Source organism: Misgurnus anguillicaudatus, chromosome 18 (assembly GCF_027580225.2).
Source record: "Misgurnus anguillicaudatus chromosome 18, ASM2758022v2, whole genome shotgun sequence".
Taxonomy (NCBI): Eukaryota; Metazoa; Chordata; class Actinopteri; order Cypriniformes; family Cobitidae; genus Misgurnus; species Misgurnus anguillicaudatus.
This window is the reverse complement of record NC_073354.2, coordinates 18,470,197-18,492,442: the sequence shown is the minus strand read 5'-3', so window position 1 is coordinate 18,492,442 and position 22,246 is coordinate 18,470,197. Positions and strand designations below refer to the sequence as shown.

At 42.2% G+C, this 22,246-nt stretch overlaps 1 protein-coding gene across 1 annotated transcript in view; it reads left to right on the top strand.

Annotated features, from left to right (window-relative positions):
- mdn1 (midasin AAA ATPase 1) overlaps positions 1–15,286 on the top strand; it is a 56,774-nt gene extending 41,488 nt beyond the window's left edge. Inside the window, 27 exon segments of the mRNA XM_055186775.2 lie at positions 105–231; positions 329–434; positions 520–635; positions 759–1,178; positions 2,305–2,528; positions 2,939–3,076; positions 3,154–3,332; positions 3,443–3,604; positions 3,805–3,939; positions 4,313–4,451; positions 5,616–5,788; positions 5,870–5,998; positions 6,080–6,218; positions 6,300–6,619; positions 6,699–6,857; positions 6,987–7,088; positions 7,201–7,399; positions 7,527–7,691; positions 8,818–8,972; positions 9,082–9,171; positions 9,269–9,384; positions 10,338–10,512; positions 12,995–13,068; positions 13,184–13,298; positions 13,406–13,472; positions 13,567–13,709; positions 14,124–15,286. Coding sequence (XP_055042750.2) covers positions 105–231; positions 329–434; positions 520–635; positions 759–1,178; positions 2,305–2,528; positions 2,939–3,076; positions 3,154–3,332; positions 3,443–3,604; positions 3,805–3,939; positions 4,313–4,451; positions 5,616–5,788; positions 5,870–5,998; positions 6,080–6,218; positions 6,300–6,619; positions 6,699–6,857; positions 6,987–7,088; positions 7,201–7,399; positions 7,527–7,691; positions 8,818–8,972; positions 9,082–9,171; positions 9,269–9,384; positions 10,338–10,512; positions 12,995–13,068; positions 13,184–13,298; positions 13,406–13,472; positions 13,567–13,709; positions 14,124–14,309 — 4,253 coding nt within the window. The 3' untranslated portion in view covers positions 14,310–15,286.
- The last annotated feature ends 6,960 nt before the right edge of the window (positions 15,287–22,246 follow it).

Genomic DNA, 22,246 nt, shown 5'->3' with positions numbered 1-22,246 from the left:
CTTATTCAAGACAAAATCTGTTTCACTTCATTTGTTTGTAAATGATATTGGTGTCTAAAGTGTACTGTAAGCAGACAACTTTATTAACAATTTTTTGTGTTCAGGTCTGTCGTACCGCAAGGGTCTGTCCTGGGGCCGTAACACAGACCCACAAGAGACGTTATGTCTGCAGCCAATCGAGTTGAAGACGACCCTGTCCGCACTGAAGACACAGGACAACACAGAGCACATGTATATAAATTATCCTAACATCTACACACAAGTCTTTTTTTCTGTAGAGCTAATGTGATGACCGTTATTCTGATTCTTATTGTGATGGTACTTGCAGGTTGTTTGGGGAGATCACGAACGCATGGGAAGGCTGTGAAAAGTACTTCTACCGGTCATGGGCCAGACGCAACGCCATGTTGACAGCATTGCAAAGTGCTGTTAAAGTAAGCAGGCTTTATAAATTTATGTGGACTTGAGTATGCTTTTGTATGCTGAACTGTGATGTATAATTTTCGCTCTGTTCTGCAGGAGCTAGGACTGGGAAATGTGGAGCGTTGCCGTGGTTTCTCATCTCATCTGTTTAAACTTTTGCTGAGGCAAAGACGAAGACTTGCTAGTCTCACTGAACGCTGGGTTCAGCTCAGGTACTGTCACATGATACAGTGTCCTTTTAACTACACAAGATTCAGACATAGACATAATGGAAGTTTGATGCTCACTGCCTTCTCGTATAAATAAACACTCCATATTTCTGTCTAACACAACAGGAATCTGATAGACAGTGTCCAGAGCATCCAGTCCCCTACATCTGACTCTGGAGATGATGCCAGTGGTCTCCCCCCTCAGGGCTCTCTCCATCAGTGGATCACCAGAGCTCAGACTTCAGCCCTGCAGTGCTCTATCGCTCTTCAGCAACTCTCATGGATCCTCCAGTGTTGTCCTGAAGGTTCTTCTGCAGCCCCCACTCAAGCCAGGGAAGGGGAGGTTGTGCAAGGTCAAGCCACACTGAGCCACCCTTCTCCTCTGGCCCCTCACATCCAGCCTCAGGCATGTTTGATGAGGAGAGGGGAGCAGGCATGGAAGGAGGTGGAGGAGAAGGTTGAGAACCTAAGGAAGGAGATGAAAGATCTGAAAGAGACGCTGGACAAATTAGCACAGGAGTCTACAGAAAGAGTCATCTATAGCTGGTGAGTCACAGATGTTAAACTTTTATTTTAGCAATGGGTTTCGTTTGTAGTTGACTAATAGTATTTTAGAATGGCTATTTTCTTAACCATAACCATTTTTAACCATATTTTTGAAAGTTAGCCCAATAGGGGATTAATATGTCTTACAATTTGTCCTTTTTTTAGATTTACAGATGTTCACCGTTAAAGGATTAGTCAATTTTCTTAAAAAAAATCCAGATAATTTACTCACTACCATATCATCCAAAATGTTGATGTCTTTCTTTGTTCAGTCGAAAAGAAATTATGTTTTTTGAGGAAAACATTCCAGGATTTTTCTCATTTTAATGGACTTTAATAGACCCCAACACTTAACAGTTTTAATGCATTTTAAAATTGCAGTTTCAAAGGAGTCTAAGATCCCAAACGAGGCATAAGGGTCTTATCTAGCGCAACGATTGTCATTTTTGACAAGAAGAATAAAAAATATGCACTTTTAAACCACAACTTCTCATCTATCTCCAGTCCTGTGACACACCAGCGAGATCTCGCGTAATTGCGTAATGATGTCGAAAAGTCACATGTTACATATATGAAACGCACATTTGCAGACCATTTTAAACAATAAACTGACACAAAGACATTAATTAGTATCATTCACCATACAAAATGTCTGAACGGTCCTCTTTCTTCACACTTGTAAACACTGGGGCGTAGTTTCGAATATGTCATCCGTGACCTCTTGATGTGATAACATATTACGTGAGGTCATGCTGGTGCGTCACAGGACTGGAGGAAGACGAGAAGTTGTTTTTTAAAAGTGCATATTTTTTATTTTTCTTGTCAAAAATGACAATCGTTTCGCTAGATAAGACCCTTATGCCTCATTTGAGATCGTTTAGAGTCCTTTAAAACTCCGTTGAAACTGCAATTTTAAACTGCATTAAAACTGTTACGTGTTGGGGTTCATTAAAGTACATTAAAATGAGAAAAATCCTGGACTGTTTTCCTCAAAGAACATAGTTTCTTCTCAACTGAACAAAGAATTCAACATTTTGGATGACATGGTGGTGAGTAAATTATCTGGATGTTTTTTTTAAGAAAATGGACTAATCTTTTAACATACTTCAATGTTAATCCTTTGTAGGGACCACTTCACATGTTGCTGTTCATCTTTGGACCGACTGGGCGCTGTGGTGGCTCAGATGCCAGCACTCGAACAGCTCTTTATTCCTGATGGGGTCCCTGTCAGCCATACCCAGCCCACCCTTACACGTGGTCTCCAGGCTGCGAGGACAGAGGTGGAGACCTGCCTTACAGAGTTCACCACCTGGAAAACTGGGCTGCTGTCTATTAGACAGTCGCGAAAATGTAAGACTGTAAAGCGAAATATGTTAACATTTGAAAATGATTAATTGAAGGTGGCTTTATTTTATGACTTTTAATCAATTTGACATCTGGATTTCGAATCTCCTTCCACTGAATTAAGAACTAACACCTGTCCAGCTATCATTAGGAAGTATCATGTGATGGTTAATGCTTAATGGCTGTAAAATTAAAAGAACAAGTTTTTCAATAACTTCCAGCGTGCCATATAATGAAGTTTGTAACAGAAAACAGTTTATGGGTAGATTTGTGCTTATAGTAGTTGGTACTATGCATTTATTTGTTTACTATATTAAACCAGCTAATTCGTTGATAGTGTCTTGTGTGCATTATCAGTTTGTCATAAATCTGTATTTACCTGCATCTGCGTTTTTCCCCAATGTGTCAACATACAGGCCGTTCTGATCCATTTCCAGTCAAGTTCTCTGAGGACTTGGAGAAAGCAATAAATGTGGTTCTGTGTGCGGTTCAGACTCTGGTTAAGAGGAAGGAGAAAGAACATCAGGAAGATCAGCAGTCAGAAAGCAGGAGAGGTGAGGCTTCAAACAAAACACGCTTGGCTTTGCTATGTTCAGGACAGCACTGATAAAAATCCTTTGTGTGTCTGCAGAGAGCGACTCTGAGATATTAGAGGAGCTCCTGAAACCAGGACACTTGAGCAAGTTACTGGAAGAAGACCTGAGTGGAGACGTTTCCTGTCTCTCTTTACCTGAGGTTAATGGGGTCGTAACAGAGCTGCTGCAGAGACTTCGATCACACAGGGATGCTTGTCCACCTCATCAACTACAGGTCAGTCATGATGTCACATACTACCCTCTAGAGACTTAAATTATATAAATACACTTTTTAAATGTAAAGTTAATATTATCCTGACATTAATTGTGTGTGTGTATACGCAGGAGATAAGAGAGGCCTGTAGTGCTTTAGTGCGGTTGGAGCCCATGTTGTGTGTGTACTCTGAGCTGGTGCGGTATTATCTGGCCGTCATAATGGGGGCTCACCGTGCCACGGGCAAGCTTCTGTCTGTTCTCGCTAACGTCTTCACTGAACTTGCACAGAAGGTATGTCGTCTCGCTTTAGACTTTACAGATCAGAGTCGCATAAACTGAATAGCTAACTAGTGTCTTTATAGGCATAGCGATGACTGTTGTAAAAGGCTTTAGCTTGTTTTTTGTAACTTGTCTCTCCACCTTGACATAAAAGAAGATGGTAGTATTTAATATTTTTGTGAATTTTTTGTCTCTCTTTTTTCTGTCTACAGGGCTTCTGTCTGCCCCAGGAGCTGATGGGAGGAGATGGCGAGGGAGCAACAGAGTTTCATGACTATGAAGGAGGAGGAATAGGAGAGGGAGAAGGAGTGAAAGATGTCAGCGACAAGATTGAGAATGAGGATCAGGTGAGTTAGTGACTAAACCACTGCTCAATCATAGACTGAGCATAAAATATGTACATAGTGTCTGTGACATCACCTGTGGGTTTGTGAAGAGCTTTCTGGAAGCATAAAGTAGGCAGTGCCTGCCACGCCATCACAGTGCATCATTCACGCATAACCAAAAATGCGCAAAGAGATGCGATGTGCAAGTGGCATGAGATAAATTTGTTTTTGAACTGATTTAAAAATTAGCGTTGAACTGAATTGTGTGAGCTGGTGTTGAATTGAAATCTTGACTAGTATAATTCTGAATTCTGTTGTTAAACTGAATTTTGACTGATGCTTGTACTAAATCAGAACTGGTAATGAATCATTTCGGTCTCATGGCTTCGTCTAGGTTGAAGACACCTTCCAGGAAGGTCAGGACAAGAAAGAGGAGGAGCCGGACCAACGTGACATCAAAGAGGAGGACAATGCCATTGAGATGTCTGAAGACTTTGATGGAAAGGTGCATGATGGCACGGACCAGGAACCAGGTGATTCAAATAACTGTTATGTTCAAAGTTGTGCTTATCTAATGTTAATATTAAGTACCTATAGTACTTCATATATCGGAAGACTGTTTAGTTTTATCAAATTTATAAAAGACAGATCAGCTTTACAGATTCTTTTAGAATAAACTCGACCCCCTGGAGGCGTACTGAGGGCAGCAAGCAAGCAAAACACACAAAACATTATCCCACTATCTCTGGATAACTTATAATTCACTACATGTTTAAATTGTTAACTTTATATATGCACTTACGTGCCAATTGCCAACAAAACAAAGACATTTGATGCAGTTGACCATCTGTGACTCGTGACGCCCCATTTCAACGAACACACACACAACTCTGCTGCTACCCCAGATAAACAAACTTCTTTGGGAAGCTGAACAAGCCTAAATTTCTCTCAAAAACAACAGCACACTTCTTTGGTGACTTTGATTTCGTGTCAGCTCTTGGTTGGTGTTTGCATGCCCTATTCCGGTTAAAGTGCCCATATAAGGACTTCCACTGTACTTTCTGCACTGAAATTGTCCACAAAAGAAACCGAGCAAGATTGTTACTTATGAATCTTTCATGTTTGAAAAAAATGTTCAGAAACTTGTACGAACCCTAGTGAAGTGCATTCGGCACAAACATACAGTGTCACCCCGGATTTCCACCAACTGCGGAACGACTGCAGATCGGCTCCGCTGCGTTATGGCTTCGCACTCCGCCAATACCCACCAGTTCCGTATTTGTTGCAGAGCAGCTGCATGCTGAAGTGACGAGGACCCATGAGGTCTCGCAAATTCACGTGATGATCGCACCCTGCGGAGCTGTCTGGCATCCGGCAAAAATAGAAGCTCTGCGTATTTGTTCCGGAACGCTGCGGATGGCCGGAGCTGTGAAGGATTCGGAACGCAGTCAGTGGAAATACACACATTGACTTGAATGGAAACCAATTGACTCCGTTGCCATTACGCAGCGGATCCGCAGCCGTTCCGCAGTCGGTGGAAATCCGGGGTCACATGTCCAACTGCTTTGACACTTTACCTAAGTTTAGAATGAAGATTCCAACTTTTGAACAGTGTTAAGTCAGAATGCATGAAATCGCTTTAAACCCCCCCAATCAAAATCAATGTCATAATGATGAATCACTCACCTTACGTTTAGGAGAGGATGATGAAGACTCTGATAAGGAGGACAATGAAGAGCTGGATAAGAAGATGGGGGATTTGGGTGATGGTCAGACAGATACTCTGGACGAGAGGATGTGGGGAGATGACGATGAGGATGATGATGTTGATAGTGATAAAGAGGAGGAGTCCGGAGCAGGGATGGATCAGGTACTCGAATGGATTATTAACTTTTAATTTAAAAATAACATTTTTAATTTATAGAGCTCAGTATCATATGGAATTTTACAGGGAGAGTCCGAGCTGGTTGCGAAGGACGACAACACAGATGCTGGAGATTCAAAGGATAAGAAGAACCAGGACAAAGATAATCAAAATGGTGAAGAAGAGAAAGATAAAATCCACGAACAGCTGGATGAGGTTGGTTATTTTCCCATTTTTCCCGCAAAACACATATTTACAAAAGTGAAGGTCTTTAACACAGTGCATGTTTGATTGTAGCGGGAATTTGATGAGAATGAAGTAGACCCGTACCACGGTAAGCAGGAGAAGAAGCCAGATCCGGAAGCCATGGACTTGCCAGATGAGCTCAATCTCGATGATGATGGCAAAGATGAAGAAGATGGAGAAGGTGGTGATGGTATGTCTTTCGGACATTCTAAAAATCTTCATTATGTGTCACAGTTGGCTTTTAACTGAGGTGCCCCTTGTCCTATTATAGAGGATAATCCATTTGACATCGATGACAAACTCATGGAAGTGGATGAGAAAACGGGGGAAGAGAAAGATGGATCAGATGAAGCTGGAGAAGAAGAGGTGAAGGATGAGCAGCAAGATGGTCAGATGGAGGAACATGGAGAGGAGGAGAAACCAGATGAGGAAGGAGAAGGAGAAAAATCACAGGATCTGGACCCTGAAACTGATGAGAGAGGAGAAAATGATAAAGAAGAAGAAGAGGATGAGGAGGAAAAGAATAAAGGACAGGAAGAAGGACAAGAGGAGGACAAATCCATACCAGCAGATCAAGGCCAGAGACCAAAGGTGTGTTCACTCACCTGTTTGAAAGTTTAAGTTGTTATAAGTTACACCGTCATAAATAATACAACAATGACTTTCTCAGGAGGAAGAGGAGGAGGGTAAGGATGACGATGATGCTAAGATTGAGTCTGCAGAGAGGAAGGAACATGCGTCAGATGGACAGACAGGAGAGGAAAACATTCAGAGTGACAACGCTGTAGAGCTGGCTGGAGCCGCTTCAGAGAGAGACCAGGCCAAAGAGGTACACATCCACCTACAAACATTGCAATGAAATTTTATTCTCCTGTTGATGTGGTTTCTGACCCAAGATCGTGGGTTCGAATCCCAGAGGACTAATATGTACACCATACATTTTCTCTCGTGTCCACAGGAGCACGGCAGTGGAGCGGCTGATGCCAGTCAGTCAGAGGGACACGACTCCAAGCTGACGGCCAGAATGAGTTCACAAAAACAAAGGGAGAAAAACACACAGGTCAGTTGGTTAGACTTTTTAGCGCACTTAATTGTTGTAACCTTAGCAAAACATGACATCAGGTTTAAAACGAAAAATGGTACTGATGACCAATCTTATGTTTTTTTGCCAGAGTTTCAAGCGCAAACCAGGCCAGGCTGATAACGAGCGCTCGATGGGCGATTACAATGAGCGTGTGAATAAGCGCTTGCGTACGGTTGAAAACAGAAAGGAGGGAGCGCAGGATCAGACACAGCCCAACACACAACAGGAGTCAGACCTGTACGAGCATATTAAACAAGGAGAGGAAAATTATGACGCACAAACATATGGTAAGAGTAAAAAAAACACAATTTCACTTTATTATACCCTAGTATTTGATAAATAATTCTTTTGTCAGAGCTTTAGCACTGAGCTGTGGTATGAATTCTCTGCTTGTCCTTTTCGTGTTCTTCATAGATGCTGCCAGTGCAGAGCAGCAGAAGCCAACTGGTACGAACCAGGAAGTAGATGAAGAGGATGATGACATTGCCATGGAAATTGAGGAAGAGAAGGACCTGCAAGCAGTTGAAGCCCAGGAGCTCAAGCCAGAGAAACTAGATAACAATACAGCTTCTAAAAAAGGTGCAATAAACACATGCAACAACATACCTATATTAAAGGATTAGTCCATTTTCTTAAAAAAAATTCAGATAATTTACTCACCACCATGTCATCCAAAATGTTGATGACTTTCTTTGTTCAGTTGAGAAGAAATTATGTTTTTTGAGGAAAACATTTCAGGATTTTTCTGATTTAAATGGACTTTAATGGACCCCAACACTTAACAGTTTTAGTGCAGTTAAAAATTTTATTAAAAAAAATAAAAAATTAAAATTGCAGTTTCAACAGAGTTTCAAAGGACTCTAAACGATCTCACACAAGCAAATTGTCATTTTTAGCAAGAAAAATAAAAAATATGCACTTTTAAACCACAACTTCTTGTCCATCTCCAGTCCTGTGACGCGCCAGCGCGACCTCACGTAATTGTGTAATGAGTCTGAGGTCGAAAGGTCACGTGTTACATAAAAACGTGCAGTTGTGGACCATTTTAAACAATAAACTGACACAAAGACATTAATTACTATCATTTGACATACAACAACGTCAGAACGGTCCTCTTTCTCCACACTTGTAAACACTGCGGCGTAGTTTCGCATACGTCATTTGTGACCTCTTGACATGATGACGTATTGCGTGAGGTCGCCCTGGCACATCACAGGACCGTAGGAAGACAAGAAGTTGTGGTTTAAAATTGCACATTTTTTATTTTTCTTGCCAAAAATGACAATCGTTTTGCTAGATAAGACCCTTATGCCTCGTTTGAGATCGTTTAGAGTCCTTTGAAACTGCAATTTTAAACTGCATTAAAACATGTTGGGGTCCATAAAAGTCCATTAAAATGAGAAAAATCATGGAATGTTTTTCTCAAAAAACATAATTTCTTCTCAACTGAACAAAGAAAGACATCAACGTTTTGGATGACGTGGTGAGTACATTTTTAAGAAAATGGACTAATCCTTTAAGTCCGTATATACACATTATATTGTTACAGTACCAGTTAACTATATATTTCATTGTGAATAGTCAAACCAAAGCTTTTAGTTTTCCGAGTTTTCAAAATCAAAGTTTTTAGCTTTTGATAGCAAGCTAAAAGCGATACACAAAATGGTGTTATATTATTACAATATTATACAATGCTTAAACTTAGGTCTGGAGTGTGGAGACATGGAGACACAGGAACGGACCGCTGAAGAAGAGGAGAGGCCAGAGACGCTGAGGAGCCGTGATGATGAAGAGATGAAAGAGAGGAGTAATGAGTCCACCATCCACACTGTGCCTGAACTACTGATGGACACGCAAAAGGTCTTCACCAAATTATCCAACAATCCTGAAAAATGTATTTAGTGGTGTGTTGTAGATAAATAAATCACAAAAAACAGACTGTATAGAAAATCTATGTGTATTTCTCCAGGAGCCATTAAAGAACCCAGAGGAGCTGAGAAAAGAGATGGAGCTCCAGTTGGAGGCGTGGCAGAGACAGACTTTAGGATCTCAGGAAGAGGTGACATCATAACTGCACAGCAGTCACATGACTACTGATCTTCCTCATCTCACATTCAGGGATTCATGTTTTTGTTTCTCTTTTTTTCGTCTGTCAGGAGAGTGCTGCATCAGCGATGTGGCATCAGTATCAAACTCTGACGTCTCCTCTGTCTCAGCAACTCTGTGAACAGCTGAGACTCATCCTGGAGCCCACGCAAGCAGCCAAACTCAGGTGACTCTTTCTGTTATTCTTTAAACCAGTAATTCTCAAAGTGTGGTCCACGGACCACTAGTGGTCCGCCAAAAGATGACCTAAACTAGGCGCTTATACAATCTTCAATTATTTAAGTAGATTTTTAATGCACTTGCAAAACTGTGATATCAGTTCTTGCCATTCTGTTTTAATAACGTAAAAATGGATCGATGGCTAAACCAAAGAGGAGTCAAAAGAAGGATCAAGCGTCAACTGAAAGCACCTAAAATCCACAGATCTATTAGCTTTGTAATGTACTAGTTTTTGTTTCATTTGTAAAATCCCTGTAATTTCAGTGATTTTGGACATTAAGGGGAACATTTTTTTCAGCATTTTATTTTTACCCATAGTTACAACCATAGTTACACTGAAATTACAGGGTGGGTATAATACACTGAAATTACAGGGTGGGTATAATACACTGAAATTATACCCAGCACGTCAGTTTTAAACTAAGGGCTATTTAGAATGACATTAAGTGGGACCTAGGCTGTCACACTGTTTAATTGCAGGTTTTTTTCATATGTGCAGTTTGTTGTTCAAGCTGTAACTCATTTCACATTTACTTGTTCAAATGAAATAAAATTCATATAATAATTTCTGAACATAGCATTGCATTTGTGTTTAAAAAATTAGTTTTTGACTTGAAACAGTTGCATATTAAACTTAAATTGAGCTTATCCTTCTTATTTTGTTGTTTTTTGGGGGCGGGTTAGAGTGGGATTCTGTTAGGTGGTCCTCAGAAAAAAATTGGAAGATAAAGTGGTCCTTGGGCTGAAAAAGTTTGAGAAACACTGCTTTAAACTTAAGGATTAAGGATTGATCATTAAGAGAGAGAAGTTCACTTTCATAGTTACCGGTTTCTGATGACTAGAAAATGTTTTCTTCAAGATCTTTAAACATTAATGCTGTCTGTTTGATGGTCCATACAGGGGAGATTTTCGCACTGGCAAACGGCTGAACATGCGTAAGGTCATTCCTTATATTGCTAGTCAGTTTCGCAAGGATAAGATCTGGCTGAGAAGAACAAAACCCAGCAAGAGGAACTACCAGATCTGTCTTGCTGTGGATGACTCCTCCAGCATGGTGGACAACCATTCAAAGCAGGTGCAGTAAACAAAAGCATAAATTATTTCAAATTCTCTCATAACTGATCCTCATATCATTCAAAAATGCAATAAATCTATTTTGACTAATTTCGTTAAAAATGTGTTTTCTATACCAAGAAAGTGACAAAATGAAAACCAATATTTTCTGTTTCAAACTTTCACATAGCATCTTTAGCTTATAATAACATTAAAAATTCAAATACATAATTTGATTTTCAAAGATTTATTATAAAAACTGATGATTTTTTTCCCGCAAAATGCAATAAATGCATGACAAGTTTTTCAAAATGCTATAAATCTATTGAACCAATGTATAAATGTGCATTCATCTTTGCCATGTTATATTTATTTAGTTGACCAGTGGTATACACTGATTAAAAAAAAACATTAATGGCATTAATCAAAACACTTACTTTGTCATCCTTGGGACGTCGTCGCTGAACTTTTTTTGACAGCGATCAGCTGTAAAATGTTTTGGTCCTGCTCGAATTTTGGTTGACTTCGAGAAAAGATGACAGAATAAAATGGCGGATTTTTTAAAAAGTTGACAGCCAGCGCCAGCATTTTTCATTATTTTCACAAAAGTTTAATGCCTTCCAGAAAATGTTCTTCTTAAAATATATGAAGAGTTTGGTTCCAAAACGCAATAAATCCATTTTGACAAATTTCGGTAAAAAAGTGTTTTCTATACCAAGAAAGTGACAAGATGAAAACCACTATTTTCTGTTACAAACTTTAGCATAGCATCTTTAGGTTATAAAAAATTCAAATCCATAACTTGATTTTCAAAGATTTATTATAAAAACGAATTCTTTTTTCCACAAAATGCAATAAATCCATGACAGTTTTTTATTTCAAAATGCTATAAATCTATTAAATCAATGTATAAATGTGCATTCATTTTAATCATTTTATATTTATTTAGTTGACTTGTGGTATACAATGATTAAAAAATAAACATTAATGGCATTAACCAAAACACTTACTTTGTTATATTAAAGGCGGAGTCCATGATGTTTGAAAGCCAATGTTGATATTTGAAATCACCTAAACAAACACGCCCCTACCCCAATAGAATCTGGACCTTCTGTTAATAGACCCGCCCCACACATACGCAACCCGGCATTTGATTTGATTTGATTGGCTATAAGTGTGTTTTGGTAGTCGGCCCGTCTCCTTTTCCAATACGTTTTTTTAAACATCGTGGACTCCGCCTTTAAGAACACTGTGATTGGTGCGGTTATACTTGACGTCGTCGCTTAACGTTTTTCAAAGCGATCAGCTGTAAAATGTTTTGGTCCTGCTCGATTTTCTTGACTTTAAGGTAAAATAATGTAAAGTTTTCATAAGATCCTCTGGGGTCAATGTGTTAGCATGAGAAACTTGATGCTGTCTGGAGAACAAGCAACCGAGTGCCTCTCACGTAAATTATTAGATGTTGATGGCTTACGTTTCTTTCCCCTCACAGAAAACCATCACAGGTTTAGCAATGCAATTAAAGTATAATTTTGTTTTGTTTGTTGATCGCGAAGTACAAAGTAGATGAGGAAAACTAGGACTCTGTGTACTCAGCGCGCCGCCATTGCTTGTTTACATTGCGTGACTGGTGAGCTGTAATTTCAGGAATGGATTTATTGCGTTCTGTAAAAAAGGAGGAGTGGCGTTTATCGCATTTTGTGAAAAAAGGGAGAAAAGATGACAGAATAACACGGCGGATATTGGATTTTGCGTAAATTTAAGAATTTACTTTTAACTACTGACCTGATATAATACTGATTTTGGCAGTAACTCATTTTTTCAAAAATAGCGTTTATCGCGTTTCGGAACCAAACTCTTCATATAAACATATAATTTGTCAAATGAAAAAACTCTGCTTTCAAAAAAAAAAAACATTTCATCCTACCTTCATTAGTTCTCTTTTTATCACATCTCAAATAAGGGTAGGTTTCTTTAAAAACACCAAATTTGAGCAAAAACTTAAGATAATTCTGTTTTTGTGAAGGACTTTGATAGAGATCAGATTTAGAGCGATCCTCAAAACTTACACAGACATACAGCTGTTTGCCCTAGGGTGATACTTCCGGGTTTTATAAGTTGCACAAGGAGGATAATAGCGGTATTGCGGAAAGCCGGAAATACCCGTCATTGGCAGGGAAGAGTTTTCTCTTAATTGACGAGGTTAACTCCTCAATGACGGGGAAAGAGTTAATTTAACGTCTTCATATGTCTTCTAAAATTATATGGTCGAGGGGAAAAAAATTAATATTTTGAGCTTATTTAGCAACTGATATATCACGTATTCATGGAAACATGCATGGGTAATTCAAATATGGCGACTCATCAATAACCTTGAATCTCATTGGTCGACAAGCTTTCAATGTCATATCGAGGTGAACTACTTCTAAAACTGAATTGTTTGTTTTATTATTGTTATAAACATTGTGTTTAATGTTTGTGTTTGTTTCACCTGTGCTCTTTAGCTGGCATTCGAGTCTGTCTCTGTCATAGTAAATGCTCTAACTCTGCTGGAAGTGGGACAGGTTTCTGTGTGCAGGTGGGTTAATATTAATCTTTTGTATTATCAATTTGCATGGCTAAAATATTGTAGATTCTCAGTTTGGCTGCACCATAAGTAAATGGCTGGTTCATTCATTCGCTTTTAATTCTAGCTTTGGAGAGAACGTCCAGCTTCTCCACCCCTTCCACCAGCAGTTCAACGATGAAAGTGGAGCAAGAATACTACGGCTCTGTCAGTTCCAGCAGAAGAAGACTAGAATAGCTCAAGTAAAACTTTTTGAGACTTGAATTACATTTTCAAAAATCAAGTGTAATGATTACTACGTACTGTTAAGTTATATCACACAATAATCATATTGATCTTGATCTTCTAGTTTTTAGAGACTTCCACAAATGTGTTTCTAGCAGCTAAACAACACAACCCTGGCTTGCCGAACACTGGTAAAATACTTCATCACATTAATTTATCACAGTAATGTTAAGTAAAATATTGTTATTGCTCACCATCTCTCCTTCACTCTTCATCTCTGTACAGAAACGTCTCAGTTATTGCTGATAGTTTCTGATGGTAGAGGTTTATTCCTGGAAGGGAAGGAAAGAGTCGCAGCTGCTGTCCAGGCCGCTCGGAGCGCAAACATCTTTGTCATATTTGTAGTGCTGGACAACCCCAACTCGAGGGTAAGAAATTGGTTCTTAAAGGAACAGTATGTAGGATTGTGGCCAAAACTGGTATTGCAATCACAAACCTTGTGGCTAAAACTGGTACTGCAATCACACAACTGGTGGCCAATACACAAAATGACAAAATAAACATCAGTTGAGGGCTGCAACTCCACTTTTTAAATGACAATATCCTTGCCAGGCCACTGATGTCAGTGATATAAATATTTGAAATCAAAATTAATTCTTAATGTCTAATGACAAATCAGGGTCATTTTATGATTAATTGATATAAATGTCTTACATACTGTACCTTTAACCATCTGTGTGTTTGAATGCAGTTTAGCTATTTTTAGCTACTATAGTTTAAAAAATATGTAGCATTTTTATGTATACTGTTGTTATATTATAACATCTATTTCTTCATACCAGGACTCAATATTGGATATTAAAGTGCCCATATTCAAAGGACCGGGTGAGCTGCCTGAAATTCGGTCTTACATGGAGGAATTTCCCTTTCCCTTCTACGTTATCTTGCGAAATGTGAACGCTCTCCCAGAGACACTGAGCGATGCTTTGAGACAGTGGTTCGAGCTTGTGACCGCAACAGACCAATAACGGACCACACTGAAGCCATTTTGAAGGGGCCAGAAGACACAACTGTACAACAGAAGTTCTGCTGCTAGACCTCCTCCCAAACATGGATGCACACACACACACACACAGGCTGCTGTACATGTGCCTTTTTCTTAATTTTATTATTTTATTGAATTTGTAGTTTTTGATTGAGGTGGTCTCTCTTGTCAATCACCACAATGAGTAGAAATTGTTTTCTCTCATTACCATCTGTCAACTTTGCACATCTTTTTAATGTTTGTTGATTTCCTTTAAAAGAAATGTTGACTAGAAATGTAAAGAGTGAATGTTGACTAGAGATGCCCATCAGTATTTCCCACCCACATCCTGTCTGCATCCACCTGCATCTAAATGTGAATACAGTTATTCAAATGGCACTGCCAATCATGTTTGATATGTCCAGAAGTCCAACCGTATTTCAGTATTTGTCTCCAGACACATTCATGGTTATCCAGAAAAAAATGTGCCTTTACCAAAACCCACATACTGAAGACATTTCTCACTGAAAACGGATAAACTTTGATGCTAACTCGTGCTTTGCGATGTACATTTTCAGATTCTGACAACTGTAACTTCACTTGACATTTCTTCCACACACCCAGGAGCACAACAAAAAAAAACTTTTGAAACTTCATTAGAAACGTTTGTAATTTCAGTCAACACTATTCTAACCTTGGATATTAAAAGTCGTAGACAATAACTGCATCTCTACCAGGCATATCTATTTCATTTGAAAGTATTTTAGTTACATTTTGCACACGTTTCACATTTCTCTGCTCCGTCTGTGCATTGTGTTCGAGAAGGAAACATCAAATATAAGTAATATTTGTCATGTACACATTGTCCAAATCCAGCAGTATTCTGATATCTCTTGCCATCTTCATCATCTTGGTTGATGAACTGATCTTTGTTCATAAATGTGCAAATAACAATAAATCCTTTTGGACGTGTTTTCAAAATCTTCTGAATTATTTGGAAACGGCCGTCTGTGACTTTTATTTTGAAAAACATCTAGTTGTAACGACATACACCTGGAGAGATTCCAGCAGAGTTAATTGTAGCGTAAAATTATATATTATTTATTTAAATCTCTGTTATTTAAAAATTGGATATTTAATCAGTGCAACATTTTACAAATTTCATATAATTTATTTGCTATGTGATATCTATGGAGCTAGAAGAGTCTCAATAAAGATAAATGCACACACTACATTCACATATGCACACACAGGATTCATAAATACACACGCAGGATACACAATTGCACACAAAATTCACAAATGCACACACAAAATTTAAGAAGCACAGAAGATTCACAAATGCACACAAAATTCAGAAATGCACAAAAAATTCATAAATACACAACCAATTCAGAAATGCAAACAACATTTACAAATGCACTCAAGATTCACAAATGCACAGGAGAAGATTCAGAAATGTATTTCTGATGCACACAAATATATCTTGATTTACAAACTGTTTTTGGTCTGTGAACTGCATTTGTGTGTGAATTTTGGGACTCCCCTGACTTGGCTCGACACACAAATGCCTTTTTTAAAACAGGGAATGATCTGCAACCAATCAGATATCTCCCTTGTTTTAGCCAATCACAAGAACGCAATTGGCGGTTGGCAAACCAACTTAAAGGTCATGTGATTGGCTTATAAGTAAACAATCCCCCACGTGGGGTGCGTTCTTGTAATTGGCTATGAATCCTGTGTGTGCATATGTGAATGTAGCATGTGCATTTATCTTTATTGAGACTCTTCTAGCTCCATAGCAGAGAGGTGGAGGATTATGAACTTTACAACAAAGAATGTGTTAGAATTACTTTAATTCAAATGTATTTCTATAGCCCTTTTGAAAATAATTATTGTTGCATTGTTGCAGAGCAGAAAATGTACAATAAATACATGTTAGTAGTATATAGACAGTAGATATGAATTAATATAACATGAAATATAAAGAGTATAGGGTTTTTTAAACAATGTATATTATATTACACAATATAATATACAGTATAAGATGTATATTAGTGAAACAAGTGCTTGCTCAGTACCAATAATTTTATGGGGTTATTAATACAGCAATGGTATATACTTAAATGTATATAAATTTGAATAATATACACTGTAAAAAGTTAAAGTTGGATCAAATTATTGATAATGCCTAAAGATATTGGACCCTATTTTAACGATCTAAGCGCATGGTCTAAAGCGCAAAGCGCAACGTCTAAATGACGTGTCCGAATCCACTTTTGCTAATTTAACGACGGGAGAAATGATTTGTGCGCCGAGCGCATGGTCGAAAAGGGTTGGTCCTATTTTTTTAAATGATTAATGGGAGTATTTTGGGCGTAACGAGCAATAAACGAATGAAAGTCTCAGCTCTCATCCCCTTTAAAAGCCTGTTGCGCTGGCGCTATGTCTAATCCTTATTTAGATGACGGACTTTGTAAACTGAAAAACTAAGTGGAGGAAGAAGATCCCAAGTTTAAGAATAATGTTCAATAATTGTGTTATTTTTCAATAATTGTGGTTTTGAAATTGTTATTTTTTTATTACAACTTTTAAATCCCGTTTTCTTTTAATCACGGAAGTAAAAAAGAACAGGCTTTTAATTGCTTTAAATGTATGGCTATCCAATATCATCAAAAAAAAAAAAATTACAAGTATGTAAGAAAAGGTTTGTACTGTAAAAATACTTTATTTGTTAAAACAGGAGATAAAGAATTTACTCTCTGTAAGGTTCAGCACTTGGACAGCGTCACAAGTTTTTTTAAGCATTACTTAAAAATGTTTCTCATCTCACCATATCCACAGGTACAGAGTCATCATCATATACAATTAATTCGTGAGGTAGCATTTAAAAACATTTAAAAACAGATGCATTTGTTTAAAGCAAAGCATTTATTTACTTACCAGGCTGCAGGTGAAGCAGCTCTTTGCGCCTTCTAACGTCTCATAATTAGTCCTCATTTATGTCTAAGAGACTCAATAATAATCTTTTACATTCAATCCTTTAATCTTTCATATTTAAAAAAGTTTTTGTGCTGCTGTGCATTCATGTGTGTGTGATAAGCAAACCCGCGTTGTCCTCCCGTTTATAGGCGCATATTACTAATGCGCTCTTTAAATAACAAGATTAATATAATATATATGTTGCTCTCAGATCAGTCCCGAATAGCTCTAAAGCTAAGACTCCTACGTAAAAGTTTTTAAGCTAAATTAAGAGTTTTCTGAGAGGACTCTTAGAATCTTTATGAATACGGGCCCTGGTTTCTACTATCAATATGTATTGCCTTTTCATGTGGTGCACAAACACACAATGATCTCGAAAAATTAAATTCAGCTATACTAATCATAAGCGGCAGGTGTGTTCGAAGAACCTAATCAGCCGGTTCAGGAGGTTGTATACACTTGGCATTAACATGCGTTTTCGTCGATCGGATCACAAGTGGACTTTCAACCACTTTCAACCACATTCAGAGGTTGTCGAAACCCCTTTCGATCGGATTGCTTTTGTAGTGTAAACGCACATGTGGTTGAATGTGTTCGAACAGCCACACGCATCAGCCTTCTCTCCGCCCATTTATCTAATCTGAGGTACTGAGCACAATGTTTTACGTCTTTTCTGACTTCTGGCGTGAACACACAGTGAACAGCACTATTTTTAACCTTTCATTGAAAAAACAAAAACGGCTGATCTCCGAAGTTTCATTTTGCAATCGTCTGAAAGTTGCACAATCCTATTTCATCAATTGCACTGAAAAATCAGAGAAAGCTCTAACATATACATGTACAAAACACTGTGTAGCATGTTTACTTACTACACAATCAGCGGACTCTGACATTATATTTGTTTGCGTCCATATAAACTCATCAGTACTCCTGCTCACTTTAAATGACAGCAGAGTGACTCGCCCACAGTCTCGACAGACCGTCCCCTCACAGTATTCAGGACAGAAGCAGTCGAAAGTGGACAAAAGAGACGGATTTAAATACCAGGTGTAAACGTAATGTGTCTCTCTCGTCCACTTGTGATCCGAGTGACGAAAACACATCTTAATACCAAGTGTAAACAGCCCCAATATGATGAGCATGAGGTTCTTGGATGTTTTATGCATCCCAAAAATATGCCCCAGATCTAAACACTGGATGTTATGGTTGTGTTTCAGATTACTTTTAATTTCCATAGCTCTTTTCATTGCCTCAGTTTTTGAACAGTTTTGAACAGTTTTCTCTCTCGGTGTGTGTGTGTGTGTGTGTGTGTGTGTGTGTGCACGGAGCTCAGTGTTCACATGTGCGCACGTGTGTGTCCACTCTTCCGAGACAGACAGCGGGCAAAAATAACAGAGACAATTGCGATTGTCTAAAATGCTAATGATATTATTTTTTTGCAAACAAACACACATGTAAACACTATGGTGATTTAAAGCCTCTAAAAAAACTACAGACGCAATGTTCACTCGATAAGTCGATATAGTCATTATAACGACAGGCCTATCAGCTTATGAATGGTGTTTTGCGTTGTGTTTGTTGCACATTTGATGCCTTGATGAAAGGGCAATAAAAAAAATAAATAAAAATAAATCTCTACTCTTTTCATTAATTTCAGGCAGCCTCTAAGTTAGTACTTTCCCTAGTTTCAGGTAAGCTAAAGCTTTTAGTTGCAAAGCAGTTGAAAAGATTTTGTCTGAATCAATAAAGTTGTCTCTGATTAAAGTTGAATGATTACATCTAGCAATTGTAAAATCAAAATGCCTAAAAAAGGGTTATATTTACCGCATCCATCGGATCTTGCTCTTCCTGCTTTTACTCTGTGAAATCCATAACGTATGTGCTTGCAGCGGGATCACATAATTTAACCAAAAAAAAGTGCCAAGCGCGTCGGCACGACTCCGTCGAGTCCGTCCCAACGTCACGTTGCCGACGGGACTCGGTCGAGTCAAGTGCCAAGCGCGTCGGCGCGACTCCGTCGAGTCCGTCCCAACGTCACGTTGCCGACGGGACTCCGTCGAGTCAAGTGCCAAGCGCGTCGGCACGACTCCGTCGAGTCCGTCCCAACGTCACGTTGCCGGCGCGACTCGGTCGAGTCAAGTGCCAAGCGCGTCGGCACGACTCCGTCGAGTCCGTCCCAACGTCACGTTGCCGGCGCGACTCGGTCGAGTCAAGTGCCAAGCGCGTCGGCACGACTCCGTCGAGTCCGTCCCAACGTCACGTTGCCGGCGCGACTCGGTCGAGTCAAGTGCCAAGCGCGTCGGCACGACTCCGTCGAGTCCGTCCCAACGTCACGTTGCCGGCGCGACTCGGTCGAGTCAAGTGCCAAGCGCGTCGGCACGACTCCGTCGAGTCCGTCCCAACGTCACGTTGCCGGCGCGACTCGGTCGAGTCAAGTGCCAAGCGCGTCGGCACGACTCCGTCGAGTCCGTCCCAACGTCACGTTGCCGGCGCGACTCGGTCGAGTCAAGTGCCAAGCGCGTCGGCACGACTCCGTCGAGTCCGTCCCAACGTCACGTTGCCGGCGCGACTCGGTCGAGTCAAGTGCCAAGCGCGTCGGCACTTGACTCCGTCGAGTCCGTCCCAACGTCACGTTGCCGGCGCGACTCGGTCGAGTCAAGTGCCAAGCGCGTCGGCACGACTCCGTCGAGTCCGTCCCAACGTCACGTTGCCGGCGCGACTCGGTCGAGTCAAGTGCCAAGCGCGTCGGCACGACTCCGTCGAGTCCGTCCCAACGTCACGTTGCCGGCGCGACTCGGTCGAGTCAAGTGCCAAGCGCGTCGGCACTTGACTCCGTCGAGTCCGTCCCAACGTCACGTTGCCGGCGCGACTCGGTCGAGTCAAGTGCCAAGCGCGTCGGCACGACTCCGTCGAGTCCGTCCCAACGTCACGTTGCCGGCGCGACTCGGTCGAGTCAAGTGCCAAGCGCGTCGGCACGACTCCGTCGAGTCCGTCCCAACGTCACGTTGCCGGCGCGACTCGGTCGAGTCAAGTGCCAAGCGCGTCGGCACGACTCCGTCGAGTCCGTCCCAACGTCACGTTGCCGGCGCGACTCCGTCGAGTCAAGTGCCAAGCGCGTCGGCACTTGACTCCGTCGAGTCCGTCCCAACGTCACGTTGCCGGCGCGACTCCGTCGAGTCAAGTGCCAAGCGCGTCGGCACGACTCCGTCGAGTCCGTCCCAACGTCACGTTGCCGGCGCGACTCCGTCGAGTCAAGTGCCAAGCGCGTCGGCACTTGACTCCGTCGAGTCCGTCCCAACGTCACGTTGCCGGCGCGACTCCGTCGAGTCAAGTGCCAAGCGCGTCGGCACGACTCCGTCGAGTCCGTCCCAACGTCACGTTGCCGGCGCGACTCCGTCGAGTCAAGTGCCAAGCGCGTCGGCACGACTCCGTCGAGTCCGTCCCAACGTCACGTTGCCGGCGCGACTCCGTCGAGTCAAGTGCCAAGCGCGTCGGCACGACTCCGTCGAGTCCGTCCCAACGTCACGTTGCCGACGCGACTCCGTCGAGTCAAGTGCCAAGCGCGTCGGCACGACTCCGTCGAGTCCGTCCCAACGTCACGTTGCCGGCGCGACTCCGTCGAGTCAAGTGCCAAGCGCGTCGGCACTTGACTCCGTCGAGTCCGTCCCAACGTCACGTTGCCGGCGCGACTCCGTCGAGTCAAGTGCCAAGCGCGTCGGCACTTGACTCCGTCGAGTCCGTCCCAACGTCACGTTGCCGGCGCGACTCCGTCGAGTCAAGTGCCAAGCGCGTCGGCACTTGACTCCGTCGAGTCCGTCCCAACGTCACGTTGCCGGCGCGACTCCGTCGAGTCAAGTGCCAAGCGCGTCGGCACGACTCCGTCGAGTCCGTCCCAACGTCACGTTGCCGACGCGACTCCGTCGAGTCAAGTGCCAAGCGCGTCGGCACTTGACTCCGTCGAGTCCGTCCCAACGTCACGTTGCCGGCGCGACTCCGTCGAGTCAAGTGCCAAGCGCGTCGGCACTTGACTCCGTCGAGTCCGTCCCAACGTCACGTTGCCGGCGCGACTCCGTCGAGTCAAGTGCCAAGCGCGTCGGCACTTGACTCCGTCGAGTCCGTCCCAACGTCACGTTGCCGGCGCGACTCCGTCGAGTCAAGTGCCAAGCGCGTCGGCACGACTCCGTCGAGTCCGTCCCAACGTCACGTTGCCGGCGCGACTCCGTCGAGTCAAGTGCCAAGCGCGTCGGCACTTGACTCCGTCGAGTCCGTCCCAACGTCACGTTGCCGGCGCGACTCCGTCGAGTCAAGTGCCAAGCGCGTCGGCACTTGACTCCGTCGAGTCCGTCCCAACGTCACGTTGCCGGCGCGACTCCGTCGAGTCAAGTGCCAAGCGCGTCGGCACTTGACTCCGTCGAGTCCGTCCCAACGTCACGTTGCCGACGCGACTCCGTCGAGTCAAGTGCCAAGCGCGTCGGCACTTGACTCCGTCGAGTCCGTCCCAACGTCACGTTGCCGACGCGACTCCGTCGAGTCAAGTGCCAAGCGCGTCGGCACTTGACTCCGTCGAGTCCGTCCCAACGTCACGTTGCCGGCGCGACTCCGTCGAGTCAAGTGCCAAGCGCGTCGGCACTTGACTCCGTCGAGTCCGTCCCAACGTCACGTTGCCGGCGCGACTCCGTCGAGTCAAGTGCCAAGCGCGTCGGCACTTGACTCCGTCGAGTCCGTCCCAACGTCACGTTGCCGACGCGACTCCGTCGAGTCAAGTGCCAAGCGCGTCGGCACTTGACTCCGTCGAGTCCGTCCCAACGTCACGTTGCCGGCGCGACTCCGTCGAGTCAAGTGCCAAGCGCGTCGGCACGACTCCGTCGAGTCCGTCCCAACGTCACGTTGCCGACGCGACTCCGTCGAGTCAAGTGCCAAGCGCGTCGGCACTTGACTCCGTCGAGTCCGTCCCAACGT